At 38.1% G+C, this 16,613-nt stretch overlaps 1 protein-coding gene across 1 annotated transcript in view; it reads left to right on the forward strand.

Annotated features, from left to right (window-relative positions):
- The first annotated feature begins 11,653 nt into the window (after positions 1–11,653).
- Positions 11,654–16,613, forward strand: part of SPINK5 (serine peptidase inhibitor Kazal type 5) — a 68,351-nt gene continuing 63,391 nt past the window's right edge. Inside the window, exons 1-2 of the mRNA XM_068979646.1 lie at positions 11,654–11,708; positions 12,984–13,009. Of these exons, the coding sequence (XP_068835747.1) occupies positions 11,654–11,708; positions 12,984–13,009 (81 nt within the window). The remainder of the gene's footprint in view (positions 11,709–12,983; positions 13,010–16,613) is intronic.

Consider the following 16,613-nt stretch of genomic DNA (forward strand, 5'->3'; position numbering starts at 1 on the left):
GTGACCCCATGAATCGCAGCACGCCAGGCCTCCCTGTCCACCACCATCTCCCAGAGTTCACTCAGAATCAAGTCCATCGAGTCCGTGATGCCATCCAGCCATCTCATCCTCGGTCGTCCCCTTCTCCTCCTGCCCCCAATCCCTCCCAGCATCAGAGTCTTTTCCAATGAGTCAGCTCTTCGCATGAGGTGCCCAAAGTATTGGAGTTTCAGCTTTAGCATCAGTCCTTCCAATGAACATCCAGGGCTGATCTCCTTTAGGATGGACTGGTTGGACCTCGTGCAGTCCAAGGGACTCTCGAGTCTTCTCCAACACCACAGTTCAAAAGCATCAAATTCAGAAAAAAGATTTACTAAAGCAAATTTTTGGTTTTCTTAATTATTTAAGGAGTGATTCATGATTTAAAACAAAAAAATATTGGAGTATAGTTGATTTACAATGTTCTATTAATTTTAAGTGAACAGCAAAGTGAATCATTTATACATATACAAATAACCACTCATTTTTAAGATGCCTTTTCCAGATAGGCCATTACAGAGTATTGAGTACAGTTCTCTATTCTATACACTTTGTCCTTATGAGTTATCTATTTTATATGTAGTAGTGTGTTTATGTTGATCTCAGTCTCCCAATTTTCCCTCCTTGCCCCTTACTCTCTAATAACCATAAGTTTATTTATTTATTTTTTTTACAAGGAATGATCCATTTTGATTTACTGAATTTTTCATGTGGATGAAGTCTATATGCCTTTTTAACTCCAGCTTATTTTTTTAGAATTGAGATTATCATCAGGGAACCCCCTTCTAGAGGTCAGATATCTTATTTTATGCTAGTTGGACTTGACGGACATCTTTTTAAAAAGATTTTTGCAGATTCAGGAAAACAATTGTTTGTATGATTATTTTCTACTTCTTCAATTAGACTATATTTTCTTAGAGATTAGAGACCATATCTTTTATTAACAAGTATAACACTGGGCTCTCACATGATATCAAATAAATGTAGGCATTTATTCTTAAAGAGATGAAAATATCAGACCACCTGACCTGCCTCTTGAGAAACCTGTATGCAGGTCAGGAAGCAACAGTTCGAACTGGACATGGAACAGACTGGTTCCAAATAGGAAAAGGAGTACATCAAGGCTGTACATTGTCACCCTGCTTATTTAACTTATACACAGAGTACATCATGAGAAACGCTGGACTGGAAGAAACACAAGCTGGAATCGAGATTGCCAGGAGAAATATCAATCACCTCAGATATGCAGATGACACCACCCTTATGGCAGAAAGTGAAGAGGAACTAAAAAGTCTCTTGATGAAAGTGAAAGAGGAGAGTGAAAAAGTTGGCTTAAAGCTCAACATTCGGAAAACTAAGATCATGGCATCCAGTCCCATCACTTCATGGGAAATAGATGGGGAAACAATGGAAACAGTGTCAGACTTTGGTTTTTTGGGTCTTCAAAATCACTGCAGATGGTGATTGCAGCCATGAAATTAAAAGACACATACTCCTTGGAAGGAAAGTTATGACCAACTTAGATAGCATATTGAAAATCAGAGACAATACTTTGCCAACAAAGGTCTGTCTAGTCAAGGCTATCGTTTTTCCAGTGGTCATGTATGGATATGAGAGTTGGACTGTGAAGAAATTGAGTGCCGAAGAATTGATGCTTTTGAACTGTGGTGTTGGAGAAGACTCTTGAGAGTCCCTTGGACTGCATGAGGTCCAACCAGTCCATCCTAAAGGAGATCAGCCCTGGGTGTTCATTGGAAGGACTGATGCTAAAGCTGAAACTCCAATACTTTGGGCACCTCATGTGAGGAGTTGACTCATTGGAAAAGACTCTGATGCTGGGAGGGATTGGGGGCAGGAGGAGAAGGGGACAACAGAGGATTAGATGGCTGGATGGCATCACTGACTCGATGGACATGAGTTTGAGTGAACTCCGGGAGTTGGTGATGGACAGAGAGGCCTGGCGTGCTGTGATTCATAGGATCGCAAAGAGTCGGACATGACTGAGTGACTGAACTGACCTGAGTGAATATGTGTTATATTCATGTGGGCAATATTATGGAATCTATTGGAATACCATAACACCTAACTTTGGACTTACATTTAAAACTTTTTAAAACCACAATTTGGTAATTTAGTCCCATACTTGATAATTTTCTAATTTATTAATCCTTTTTTATGTCTAATGAATCAGAATTATGATATGACACAATGGTTGGTGCTATTTAACTTGCTGCTTTTAGAACAAAATTTTAAGTCTTAAAACCTAGACATGAGCTCCATCTTGACCATGAACAAACCATGTCGCCTGGGGTAAGTCCCTGTGCACAGGCATCCCTAGAGTCTGTGTCCAAATTTCTTCTTATAAGGGCACCAATCAGTTGGGTTAGGGCTCAACCCTAATGGCCTCATTTTAACTTGATCACCTTTGAAAGGATTTTTTTTCTTAAATACAGTCATATTCTGAGATACTAGGGGTTGATTAAGACATAAAAATATGAATTTTGGAGGGACATGGTTCAGTCTATTGCAGCGAGTGTCTGAGATAAGTTAGTTATAGGTGTAGATAGTATGGTCACTACAGTGTGTGGTAGTTTGGAGTTTGGGCTCTGGATTTAACTGCCTCCATTAGTACTGACTGTTAGCATTTGCAACAACCACTGCTTACAGGCTATATGACTTTGGAAAAGTAATAGAGTCTCACCAAACCTCACATCACCAGATGGTCGACACCAAAATCAGATTGATTATATTCTTTGCAGCTAAAGATGGAGAAGTTCTATACAGTCAGCAAAAACAAGACCAGGAGCTGACTGTGGCTCAGATCATGAACTCCTTATTGCCAAATTCAGACTTAAACTGAAGAAAGTGAGGAAAACCACTAGACCATTTAGGTATGACCTAAATCAAAACCTTATAATTATACAGTAAAAGTGACAAACAGATTCAAGGAATTAGATCTGATAGAGTGCCTGAAGAACGATGGATGGAGGTTTGTGACATTGTACAGGAGACAGGGAGCAAGATCATCCCCCCAGAAAAAGAAAATGCAAAAAAGCAAAATGTCTGTCTGAGGAGGCCTTACAAATAGCTTTGAACAGAAGGGAAGTGAAGAGCAAAGGAAAAAAGGAAAGATATATCCATTTGAATGCAGAGTTCCAAAGAATAGAAAGGAGAAATAAGAAAGCCATCCTCAGTGATTAGTGAAAAGAAATAGAGGAAAACAATAGAATGGGAAAGATTAGAGATCTCTTCAAGAAAATTGGAGATACCAAGGAAACATTTCATGCAAAGATGGGCTCAATAAAGGACAGAAATGGTAGGGACCTAACAGAAGCAGAAGATATTAAGAAGAGGTGGCAAGAATACACAGAAAAACTGTACAATAAAAGATCTTCACGACCCATATAATCATGATGGTGTGATCACTCACCTAGAGCCAGATATCCTGGAATGTGAAGTCAAGTGGGCCTTAGGAAGTATCACTATGAACAAAGCTAGTGGAGGTGACGGAATTCCAGTTGAGTTATTTCAAATCCTGAAAGATGATGCTGTGAAAGTCCTGCAGTTAATATGCCAGCATTTTTTGGAAAACTTAGCAGTGGCCACAGGACTGGAAAAGGTCAGTTTTCATCCCAATCCCAAAGAAAGGTAATGCCAAAGAATGTTCAAACTACTGCACAATTGCACTCATCTCACACGCTAGTGTATTTTACTATGCTTGAAATTCTCCAAGCCAGGCTTCAGCAATACGTGAACCATGAACTCCCTGATGTTCAAACTGGTTTTAGAAAAGACAGAGGAACCAGAGATCAAATTGCCAACATCCGCTGGATCATTGAAAAAGCAAGAGAGTTCCAGAAAAACATCTATTTCTGCTTTATTGACTATGCCAAAGCCTTTGCTGTGTAGATCACAATAAACAGGAAAATTCTGAAAGAGATGGGAATACCAGAGCTCCTGACCTGCCTCTTGATGTATGCAGGTCAGGAAGCAACAGTTAGAACTGGACATGGAACAACAGACTGGTTCCAAATAGGAAAAGGAGTATGTCAAGGTTGTATATTGTCACCTTGCTTATTTAACTTATATGCAGAGTACATCATGAGAAACGCTGGGCTGGAGGAAGCACAAGCTGGAATCAAGATTGCCAGGAGAAATATCAATCACCTCAGATATGCAGATGTTACCGCCCTTATGGCAGGAAGTGAAGAAGAACTAAAGAGCCTCTTGATGAAAGTGAAAGAGGAGACTGAAAAAGTTGGCTTAAAGCTCAACATTCAGAAAACTGAGATCATGGCATCTGGTCCCATCATTTCATGGCAAATAGACTGGGAAACAGTGGAAACTGGCTGACTATTTTTTGGGTCTCCAAATTCACTGCAGATGGTGATTGCAGCCATGAAATTAAACGACGCTTACTCCTTGGAAGGAAAGTTATGACCAACCTAGACAGCATATTGAAAAGCAGAGATATTACTTTGCCAACAAAGGTCTGTCTAGTCAAGGTTATGGTTTTCCTAGTGGTCAAGTATGGATGTGAGAGTTGGACTATAAAGAAAGCTGAGTGCCAAAGAATTGATGCCTTTGAACTGTGGTGTTGGAGAAAACTGTTGAGAGTCCTTGGACTGCAAGGAGATCCAACCAGTCCATCCTAAAGGAGATCAGTCCTGGGTGTCACTGGAAGGACTGATGCTGAAGCTGAAACTTCAATTTTTTGGACTGAAGCGACTTAGCAGTAGCAGTAGCAATGCAAAGATCTGACTCATTTGAAAAGACCCTGATGCTGGAAAAGACTGAGGGCAGGGGATGACAGAGGATGAGATGGTTTGTTGGCATCATCGAGAAAATGGATGTGGGTTTGCCTGGACTCTGGGAGTTGGTGATGGACAGGGAGGCCTCGTGTGCTGCAGTTCATGGGGTGGCAAAGAGTCGGACTCAAATGAGTGACTGAACTGAAACCTCTATTTTTTTTTTATTTTTACTTTTACTTTGTTTTACTTTACAGTACTGTATTGGTTTTGAAACCTCTATTTTTTAACCTGTAAAAACAGAACAAAATGATACTTACTCCTTATTGTTGTCCCTGTCACTTAGTAAGTACACCTTAAAGATGTACTTTATGTATATACTTTATGTAATAATGTACATTATGGTACACAAAATGACGTACCATAAATGATAGCAAATTTTGTTTCTTTGCAAACAATTGAATAAAGAAAGCTGAGCACTGAATAATTGATGCTTTTGAACTATGGTGTTCGAGAAGACTCTTGAGAGTCCCTTGGACTGCAAGGATATCTAACCAGTCCATCCTAAAGGAGATCAGTCCTGGGTGTTCATTGGAAGGACTGATGCTAAAGCTGAAACTCCAATACTTTGGCCACCTCATGCGAGGAGTTGGTTCATTGGGAAAGCCCCTGATGCTGGGAGGGATTGGGGGCAGGAGGAGAAGGGGACGACAGTGGATGAGATGGCTGGATGGCATCACTGACTCAATCACGAGTCTGAGTGAACTCCAGGAGTTGGTGATGGACAGGGAGGCCTGTCGTGCTGTGATTCATGGGGTCGCAAATAGTCGGACATGACTGAACGACTGAACTGAACTGAACTGAACTGAACTGAAAGATATTTTCCTAATTTTACCTACAAATTTTCTTATTGTAAGTATGTACATAAAATATTTCAGTATAAAATATGCATTACTCTTTTACCTAAATTCAGTATACTAGCTACTTCAGAATTAAGCCATTGTAATTTTCCCCCAAAGGACTACAGTTCCAGAAACCTGTTTTCTACAGTCAGAATAAATTCTAGGAGACTTCAGAACATACAGAATACCCAGGTAATGGATAGTATAGTTTCATGGAACAGGGGTCTCAGTAGTATCAATGGTAGGAGAAGCTGGATATTGTATTTAAGAACCAATTTAATATGGTTAAACATTAGGTATTGAATCATTCTGTTTTCTTAATCCTAATCTAACAAAAGCAACAATTATACCTATAAATAGTAAAGTCTGTATGCTTAGTGATCAAACAGCACCCATCTCATCTTGATCTTAGATAAAATGATATGCTTATCTCTATAGTCTCTTAGCCTTTCTAGACAAACAGAAAGAAATTCTCATAGAGGGAGTGAAGGTACAAAGAGGTGATTAAATAGATAATCCCAGTAAGGGATTGTAGGCTTCCCTAGAGGCTCAGATAGTATAGCATCTGCCTGCAATGTGGGAGACCCAGGTTCAATCCCTGGGTTAGTAAGAACCCCTGGAGAAGGAAATGGCAACCCACTCTGGTACCCTTGCCTGGAAAATCCCATGGACAGAGGAGCCTGGTAGACTACAGTCCATGGAGTCTCAAAGAGCCGGACATGACTGGTGACTTCATTATTCATTATAAGGAATTGTAAGTAGAAAAAAATATGGGAGACCCCTACAAGTTAATGGATTTCTCAAGAAAGCAGGTTTACTTAGCAATAAAACCGTGCAAGAAGCACGAGACAGACCCCAAAACAAAAAACCAGTGGTGACAGGAGATCCCCATCCCGCCCAGTGAACTCAGTAAGTTAATGATCTCCAGGACATCTCTCTGCACACATAAAAACAATAATTTGTGCACCTAGCTTGACCATGTAGGGGCAAGAAAAATCCCTTGCTCAACCTGGAGGAGGAGCTGATGATGGAAGCATGACATCTACTTAAGAAAGACAAAGACGGTCTTCTCCCTCTCCCCACTTTTCCTTTGATTATAAAACTGTAGCTGCATCAGTTCTCAGGGCATGGCATTTCTCACTTGCCCACTTGTAAACTTTGCAAGAATCCTATTCTAAAAAAATCACTGCTTATCTATCACTTTGCTCACACTGAATTCTTCTCTGCACTGAAACATAAAGGACTGTGGTAACAGAGCTCTTCAGAGCCCCAGAAAAAAGCACAATTGGTTTCAATACCTGTTAATAGGACTTTCAAAAAAAAGAAGGTGGGGGGGCGGTAAAGGCTGTTTTCCAGTTAGTATCTTCAAAAAGGGAGAATACAGACTTGTTAGTCAGGAAAAACATGAGACTCTTAGGAAAGGAAACAAAGAATTAAGTAAATAAAAAACTAATTCATCTTCTAAGAACTATTAGGTTATATACTTTGTCAATTTTGGTCACAGCATGCTTCTTTTTTTCATTATGGGTTTCTGGTTGTGTGTATGTATGAATATGTGAGAGCAGGCAATAGTTAGAAAGGACTATGTTAGCAATAGAACATTGTACCTAGTTGAAAGCACTGTAACATCCAGATTCTCTTGAACTGCCTGAAAATCTATGCACTAGCAATGTAGGGTGTAAAAAATAAGAAAGTGGCAAGGCTGGGACTACCACTGAGGCCAGTTCCTACTCTGAGGTTTATGAATGGCACCATTTTTGGCAGGTAAGGAAAGGACAATGACACCTGCTCTGCTGCCTCACAGCATCGAATAAACAAATCAAGAGAGCTCATGGAAGACAGACTGTTTGGAAAGATGCAGAAGGTGGTTTAACTGTAAGGGATTATAGTTATTTATTAAACTGATGTAATCATCAAGGAAATCTCAGCATAGAAAAAGAGAATATCTGAGCAGTGATCTGCTAACTTTGGATTTCAGAAGTAACCTTTGTCTTTAGTAACACTGCTGATCTGTCAAGTCTTGCTTCCTTCCTAGTTTTCTCATCTCTTCCCCCTGTGTGAATATACTTGATGAGAATTCAGATTCTGGGCCACTTGATACCTGTGTTGAATTGTAAAGTCTATACTTTCTGCAACCTAACTCCATTCCTTTTTAATGGGAAGGAAAAGGGTTGTGCATATTTTATGAAAAACTAAAACAGCTGGAAAAAAAAAATTTAGAATTTAAGGAAAGTATTCTGACAATCTAATACAAAAGTACTCTATTAACCCAGCTCTCTAAAACCTCGGTTCCTTTCATTCGAATTTCAAGTCTATGGTTTTTGAAGTAAGAAGTGATTAACAGAGTGTGTGATCAATCACCTCTGGATTTACATGTCTAAAATGAAGTGGAGAAGTAGCTTTGATGACAAGAGCCAGCTGACACATGCTTCTGGTATTGCAGTGCTTGCTGAATCTTCTCTTGGCAATTTTATTCTCCTGGAAGAGGCTATGAGTTTCAATCCTCTTATGCATCGTTTCATAAGGTTCTGGGTGTCAGTGAGGAACTCTTCTCCAGTAAGAAGGGGAACTAACTCCTTCCATCCTTCCTCATAGCTGGGATACTTTAGAGACACAATCATCTTTCGGTTCTTTGTTACACCCTCTGACCACTTCCACTCCTGGGAAGACTGTCCATCTGGGCTAGGTTTGATTTTCATCATTGCATATTGCACAGTCACCAATTCAACTGTAAGGCATTTAACTTTCCTCCCATCAATAATGGGCTTCCCTGGTGGCTCAGGGGTAAAGAATCTGCCTGCCAGTGTAGTAGACATGGGTTCAATCCCTGGGTCAGGAAGATGCCCTGGAGAAGAAAATGGCAACCCACTCCAGTATTCTGGAAATCTTATGGACAGAGGAGCCTGAAAGGCTACAGTGCATGGGGTTGCAAAGAGTCGGACATGACTGACCACACACCCACGCACACACCATCAGTAAGAGTGTATGATTAGGACACATTTCATATGTTCTACCAGAGCAAATGGAAGATTAAAATATTAGTATTGGCATGTCGTTATACAGAAGAAGATTTTACAGGAATCAATGATGACCAAAATCTAGCAACAGCTTTGGCAAATTTAAATGGCTAATACTTTGGTTTGTTTTAGGTATCATGGTTGAGAACACAATGATAGGATGAAAAAGAGAGCTTGTATCTTGACTTTTTGATTTTACTTCAGAATGTTGTGGGATTGTTATTTCTATCCTGAGCAAACTTAAGTCTGTCATTATGGACCACGTCTAAGAGATGTTGACTTTTCTTGAAATCTTAGAAATTACCTAGGAAGCCACATCATTATAATGAGATGAAAATGCAAGACCAGCTATCAACTATAAAGCTTATCACATGTACTTGGAATTTTCCTGAACATTACATACACATACACACACACACAATTTACCTCTAACTCTTTATAACAATTGTACAATATAGTTTTACTATCCCTGCTTTACATATTAGGAAACAGGCTGAAAGAAAATAAGTGATTTGCCCAAGGCAACATGGCTGGTAACTCATGATCAAGATTTGAACCCAGGTTTGCTATGAGCCAAAGCCATGTTCATTTCCATTACACTGTATAGTTGCAAAGACAGAAATTGAAAATTTTTCTGATTCCCTGTCCCATTCTCTTTCCATTAAGCTATGACAGATATCAATTTTCTAACCTGTAATAGTAATGCAATCTGAACTTGCTTTCTATGATCACTAATTTTACTAAACTGTTGGAAAGAAATACAGAAATACAGCACAGACTTTGAGACCAATGATTATATTTTATAGGAAAGAAATTATTTCATGAAAGAAAGAAAAAGAAATAGTCTGGCTTTGAGGGTATATTCAGAATATTGACACGACCTCAGCATTGGCTAGCCTTAGATCAGTTTTCTGGAACAATCTTTAAAATGGCTTTGATCCCATTGAATCCAAAATTTCCTTTCTATAGATTTGGAAATGTGTAGAATACCAGAATCCAATCATTTGGCTTTCAAATTTCAGTCACCTTTGCATAATTCTCCAGGTGCTTTATTGAATGGAGTAAAATAAACCAGTAGACAAAAGGCATTACTTGTAGAACGGAAGAAGGAACTAAGGAGAAGATACTTTCTCTGGAAAAGTTATCTATACTTTTAAATATTTTGCTTCTTCTTTACTTCTTGGGAAACTAAATAATGAAGTATTACAGGAGTAAACTTAATCTAAAACTGATTTAAGTGAAAATTTCCAAACAGTAATTTGGAAAATGATGGACTGTGGAACTAAAAAGCCTCTTGATGAAAGTGAAAGAGGAGAGTGAAAAAGTTGGCTTAAAGCTCAACATTCAGAAAATGAAGATCATGGCATCTGGTCCCATCACTTCATGGGAAATAGATGGGGAAACAGTGGAAACGGTGTCAGACTTTATTTTTTGGGCTCCAAAATCACTGCAGATGGTGACTGCAGCCATGAAATTAAAAGACGCTTACTCCTTGGAAGAAAAGTTATGACCAACCTAGATAGCATATTGAAAAGCAGAGATATTACTTTGTTAACAAAGGTCTGTCTAGTCAAGGCTATGGTTTTTCCTGTGGTCCTGTATGGATGTGAGAGTTGGACTGTGAAGAAAGCTGAGCGCCAAAGAATTGATGCTTTTGAACTGTGGTGTTGGAGAAGACTCTTGAGAGTCCCTTGGACTGCAAGGAGATCCAACCAGTCCATTCTGAAGGAGATCAGCCCTGGGTGTTTTTTGGAGGGAATGATGCTAAAGCTGAAGCTCCAGTACTTTGGCCACCTCATGCAAAGAGTTGACTCATTGGAAAAGACTCTGATGCTGGGAGAGATTGGGGGCAGGAGGAGAAGGGGACGACCGAGGATGAGATGGCTGGATGGCATCACCGACTTGATGGACATGAGTTTGAGAGAACTCCGGGAGTTGGTGATGGACAGGGAGGCCTGGGGTGCTGTGATTCATGGGGTCGCAGAGTTGGACACGACTGAGCAACTGAACTGACTTATTGGACTGTGGAAAGTTAAACCGTGCATTTCTAATGTTTATGATTATGATGTTTGGCTAGACTACAGACAAGGCTTGCACATTTAAAATGTCTTTCAGATTGAAAAACTTTAAAAGTAGCTGTGTGCAAGCTTTTTTTTTTTTTGTGGAGAATGTGAGTAGCTATGCACAAGTTTCGATTTCACATCTTTCTGCCTTTACTAATGTATAGTGGTGAAGCAGCATATGGAGTTGAAAAAATGTTGACATTGTGGTCTTCTCTTCCATCTCAATGGTGTGCTTTTGGGAAACTCATAGCTTCTTCTGTTAGTTTCTGTTTCCCCATGTCTTCAGCGTTTGAGTTTTGATAGTTATCCCTTAGGGTCATTTTATAACTTATATATGAGTCTGTGACACTGAACTGAAACACTCTAGGACAGATGCAGATGGAAGCCAAAGGAATCCTAGGTGCTCTTGCTATCAGCAGCATTCTCCAGATGTCTTTAAATCTTTACCTGACTTGTAGGACAACCCATCTGCCTTATTTTCCCCTCCCTTCTCACTTATGAAGGGAGCTGAATTAGAAACACGTTTGTGCATGAGGAAATGTGTCTAGGGTTGGTGAGAAATTCAGCTCTCATATTGGACTCTGGAGTGCTAAACTTCTGAGTTTTGGACATAATCTCTTGCCTTCTAGGGCAGATATCTTGAAAACACATTAGAACTACTTTAGAAATAGCTTTTGTGCAAATCTGCCACCTTGACAGGATCCTAAAAGATGGAAACTAAATTGATGTGTTATATTAAGTTTAGCATGACCTGGAACAACTGGTTTTGCAGTGTTGGCTGTTGTGGGTGTTACCCACAGTTATATTATAAAAGTGAGCTGCATCTCCACAGCTTCAGTCTTAGAGCACCAGCTGGTGAGCAATGCAAGGAGCAGGCTGGTAACCAACTTACATCATCATTCAACATGAGGATAACCACAGTGCCAATGCTTCTGACCCTGGCTGTTTGTCTCATACAAGGTGAGGAATTTGCCTGTAATCTAAGCCTCTTGCCACATATCCCAAAACTCTAGGCAGGGACTTCTCTCCCTTCCTCCCTCCTCAGTGTGTGTGTGTGCGTGCATGTGTATACAAAACCCTGAACTATCTTGCCAGACATAGAGTTTTGAAGAATTACATATGCAACTTTCTAAATAGGGTATCTTTAAAAAGGACATGTAATTTGAGATAATCTGAATTTTTATCCATCAGAAATTCTTCCATTAATTCAACATTAATCCTGAAAAGCTAATAGAGTCTTCTCTATATTCCCCTCACCAAACATATAAGTTCATAGTGATATGAATTATATATATATTATACATATTTAGAACATTAAATGTATGAAACATAATTATATGAATTATGTATACAACAGATATTTAAAACTTAGATGTACTTAATATATATACTTTAATACTCTACTTATAAATAAACATTAAAAAATCAAATTCAATCATCTGGTTTTAAACCAGTATGCTTTCTAGCAAATTTTATTTTTGTGCTTTCAAATCCTAAATGAATTGAAAGTATTTCTTCTACATGGTAAGGGTCTTCTATGAGTGCCAGGATATAGGTGTTTGCTTTTGCTATCTGAATTTGAAGGGAACACAGATTACCTAGACTTAACTTTCTATGAAGTGTTTACAAATTTTAAAAGGAAACTTCAGAGATGGAGAGTGAGGAGACTATTAACACAAATGATACCCACTTTCCTAAAATGAGTGTCTTGGTACCAATCTGTTAATGAGAGAGCATATTGGTCTGTGATTTTAATTAATCATAATATTTACCAGTTCTCTAAATTTTGTGGCTGTGATGAGGAGACAGTATTACCAGAATCCAGAAAATTTAATTTTATGTATATAGGATATAAACTTTATGCTACATTATTCCTTAAAACTGTGATTGATACATTGGATATATGTGTTATAATTTTAAAAGAAGCCTACACTACTTTGTTCTGAAAGGATTTTTAAAGAAGTTAGATATTTTGAGGGGGTCCAAAAGTATACGAATATTATTTTTCAAAGAAAGTGGCACTTTATGAATGAGAGATCTTTGTTATTGTATATACTGCTGGTGCAACACCCTCACTTTATTTGCCATGGTGCATTTTAACGTATTCAAATCAATTTGTGGTTTTAAAATATATTGTTGTTAAAATAAGCAAGATACTACACTCAGTGGATTGTTCGTTTCACTTATTAAATGTCGTACAATCCCTTAACTTTGGTTTCTGTATTTTTATCCCAGATGCTGCCAGTGAAGATGTAAATCAGGTTAGTCCTGCTTTTTCTGTTCATTGAATTCATTCCAAGATCCCTGAAGAAAAATGTTCTGTGACCAACACCTTCATATTAATAATGCAGACATATTATACTGATGGGCACTAATGGCTTTGTTAAAAAAACACAGAAACAGGTCTTTATGAATCAAGGCATAAATCACACACACGCACACACACGTGTCAATGCATTAATGATAACAGAGGTTGGCAAGAGGTTGTCTATCACACTAAAGGAATGCTTTACAATTCCACAGACAAACACATTAGTGAATTATTCTTGTTCAGCTTAACAGCTGAAAAAGTCATGACACAAACAGGAAGCTGAACTAAGTTTTCTTGTGATCACTATGCAGAACGGAGTTGTCTATATCTTGTATATATTCAGTGTATATGGTTCATTCAGTACATATTTACTGAGCATCTTTTGTATGTCAGATCCTGTTTAAGGTGCCGGGAATATAAAAACAAAAAAGAATCCTGCCATCATGGAGCTTACATTGTAAGGAAAGAAAACAGACAAGTTAATAAGTAACTTAGCAAAATATACAGTACATTAAATAATGATTAGTGCTAGAAGGATAGAAGATAGGAATTTCTGTGGATGGAAATGGTACCAGTTCTTCTCAATAGTCAGGTAAGTTTCCTCTGAGAAGATAGCCTTGGAACAAGGGTAGCATAAGATGCAGAGGGAGTGAATCATGAAGATACTTGCAGCTCACGGCAGACTGAGCAGAAGCACCTGTGTTTAAACATTTTTTAATATATTTGAAAGCCACATTGAGAGAGCCAATTATACACACAGGCATGCACAACTGTGCCATTATTTCAGATTTAAAATATTTCTGGTTACGTGGCACATATTTACTATGTCTCTCAAAGATCATGAACATTAAAAGAATAAAATAGTACAAAGATTGTTTTCTACACCAAAACCCATAAACATGATTAAAATACTCTTGCTGTATTTTATTAACTATTTTTTTAAAGAACCATTACAGGAATATTCTAGAGAATTCCATTATAGTCTCTATTATTTCATTAAAGTTTGCTGATTAAAGAGGTTCAGAAACTTCTATTGCATAAGTAGGGTGGGATGATAGGGTAGGAAAAAAGACTGGACTTTTGAGACTCAAAGAGCATGCTTGTTTGGATGTGTTATACTCAGCAAAGAAGGGTATTGTGTAAATCTCACTATGCATGAAGAAATACGGTTTTTTTTCAGAGTCTATGATAATGGGTGGTAGTTTCTAGTGCATACTTCAAATTTTGCACTGATATTTCGCATACTGTTAAATTCTTATTTCACTGAAAAGCATTTTAAAAACAGAAATTTAGCCTCCTATGTTGGCAAAAGCAAAAAGAATATGAAAAGTGATTATTTATCTGGAAATAATTCAGATCATAGTCTGAATATTTTGTCAGAAATGAAAACTATTGATTTGGTCTTCCTTACAAATGCTGGATTTTTTTATTTTCCGAGTTCGGTAGCTTGAGGTCTTTCTAGTACCATAAAAACATGTTGAATGTTACAAACACGAGCCGGAGCAGCACAGAAAAGCACCAGAGTGATCTACAAGGATCTTTACCAAATGCTTACATTTGTCATCCCAGAAGGGTAATTACGAAGCCACATCAACCTTGTTGGTGCTTTAACATAGAGCAGGGGTGATGCCAGCTCCTGGGGGGTTATTTTGATGCCTGGGGAGGAACAGTGGAAGACAATGAGATGGATATCACAGCCAGTGAAAGAAAACGGAAAGAGCTTGGCCCTACAGGGCTCCAGTTTTTCTGAAATAAGTGGAGAAAACACAGAAAGCAACAAACAAAACAAAATTGAGCCAAAGACTGGAAATTATATCATGAGTAAACAGTTGCAGAGAAGTCATCTCGCCACCTCAGGACCCGTTATGGTCCAGACCTGTTCCTGTTTCAGCCCTCTCTATTATGGTCATTGGGAAGCTATTTCACTTTTCCCAGAGAAAAATGAAACTGTTTCTTTCCATTTTTATGGACTTTTCCTCTTGCCCAAGAGAATACACTGGATAACCTCATAACTCAGAAAAATAGCACTGAGTTCCATCTGTACTGATTACAAACTGTGAACAAATGTCTAAACCTATTCTCTGGGACTCTGTTGTCCATTTGTGTGAAAAAAAAAAGAGAGAGAGAGAAGAGGATCTTTCTCAGATTTAGGAATTTATCTAATTGTGATATTGGAGAAATCCAATTCAGGAATTATTTTGGTTGATAATGTTCTTTTTCAGTTGACCAGTAGTTTCAGTTGAAACTATTTAAAGCTTCATTCTTCATGAATTTTTGTTTTTAGTATGTTCTTTAAGACCTGCCTCACAAGAAATATATTTCTATTACAAAGATACCAGGCTCTTCTCTCATTCCATGACAGGTTTTTTATCTTGACTTTGTAAGTTCAGTTATATCCGGCCAGTTAAGGAGTAACTTGCAATATCGGCATAAAATACTACAGAATCAGAGACCAGACATGGATCTCAAGAGACCTAGCTGTCAGTCTGCTGCCATAAATTGTTGTTGTGCCACTCAGATAAAATCACTGGTTGGTGATCATAATCTTAGAGATTTCTTAGTAGGTTAGCCTTAGCAAAATTTCCCAGGGCTGGTCTCTGAAATTATGTATTCTTCTTCACCATTAATCATTCTTCATTCTGCAAATGCTATCACTTGCCTCCCAAGTGTAGGATGCTGGGTTAGGTACATCATTATCCATTAGATGGTAAACATCATTTAGGCCAAGGATCCTTCTGCCTTATTTACTGCTATATCCATGATACCTAGAAGAGTATAGTATCCTCACAGTGTTTGTTGACTGACTGAATGATTACTATAAAGATATAGGAGGTTGAATAGAATTCTATAATCAATCCTTTGGAAGAGGTGCATTTGTCAGCATTGGATCAAAGGCTTGATTTAATTACTTATTTTTTCTGTTACAAGGATATTGAAGCCTTTCTTCAAAATAAAAACAGAACAAAATATAGACCAGTGAATTTCTTAAACTAATAGGTAATGTAATATTTAAAATCAGTGCTTTAGTAGGTAGTGCAAATGCACCATTAATACTAAGCTCCTAGAAAAAAACTGAGTGTCATGTAGCAGGCCTTCATTAAATATATTGAATTAACCTTCTCAGCAACCTTTCCATATGCCTTTCAATGACAGTTATTATTGAACTATGATATTAGACATTTTTATATGTATAAGCTTAGCATATTCCAATAATAAGCATGGCAACAACAACTATACTAAGCAGGAAGAAGAAGTGAGGTAGAGAACCTAATTATTGAATATCCACAAAGTATCAGGCCCTCTTTGAGGGATTTACATGCTTATGATATTTAATCCACACAAAACTTATGAAGCATGTATACTTATAAGTGGGCCTTTGAGAATTTCATTTGCCATGACTACTGGACTTATAAATGAGAACCCTGTCATATAGGCTCAGATTTTTTGACTCCAAGTTTCTGTTCTTTCCATTTTGCTAATATGGTTTTAGATAAATGCTTTTAGGTGAATTTTCAGTCTCCAACAGACAATCCAGATTCATTATTTTTATTTGT

The sequence above is a fragment of the Capricornis sumatraensis genome, chromosome 9 (assembly GCF_032405125.1).
Source record: "Capricornis sumatraensis isolate serow.1 chromosome 9, serow.2, whole genome shotgun sequence".
Classification (NCBI taxonomy): domain Eukaryota; kingdom Metazoa; phylum Chordata; class Mammalia; order Artiodactyla; family Bovidae; genus Capricornis; species Capricornis sumatraensis.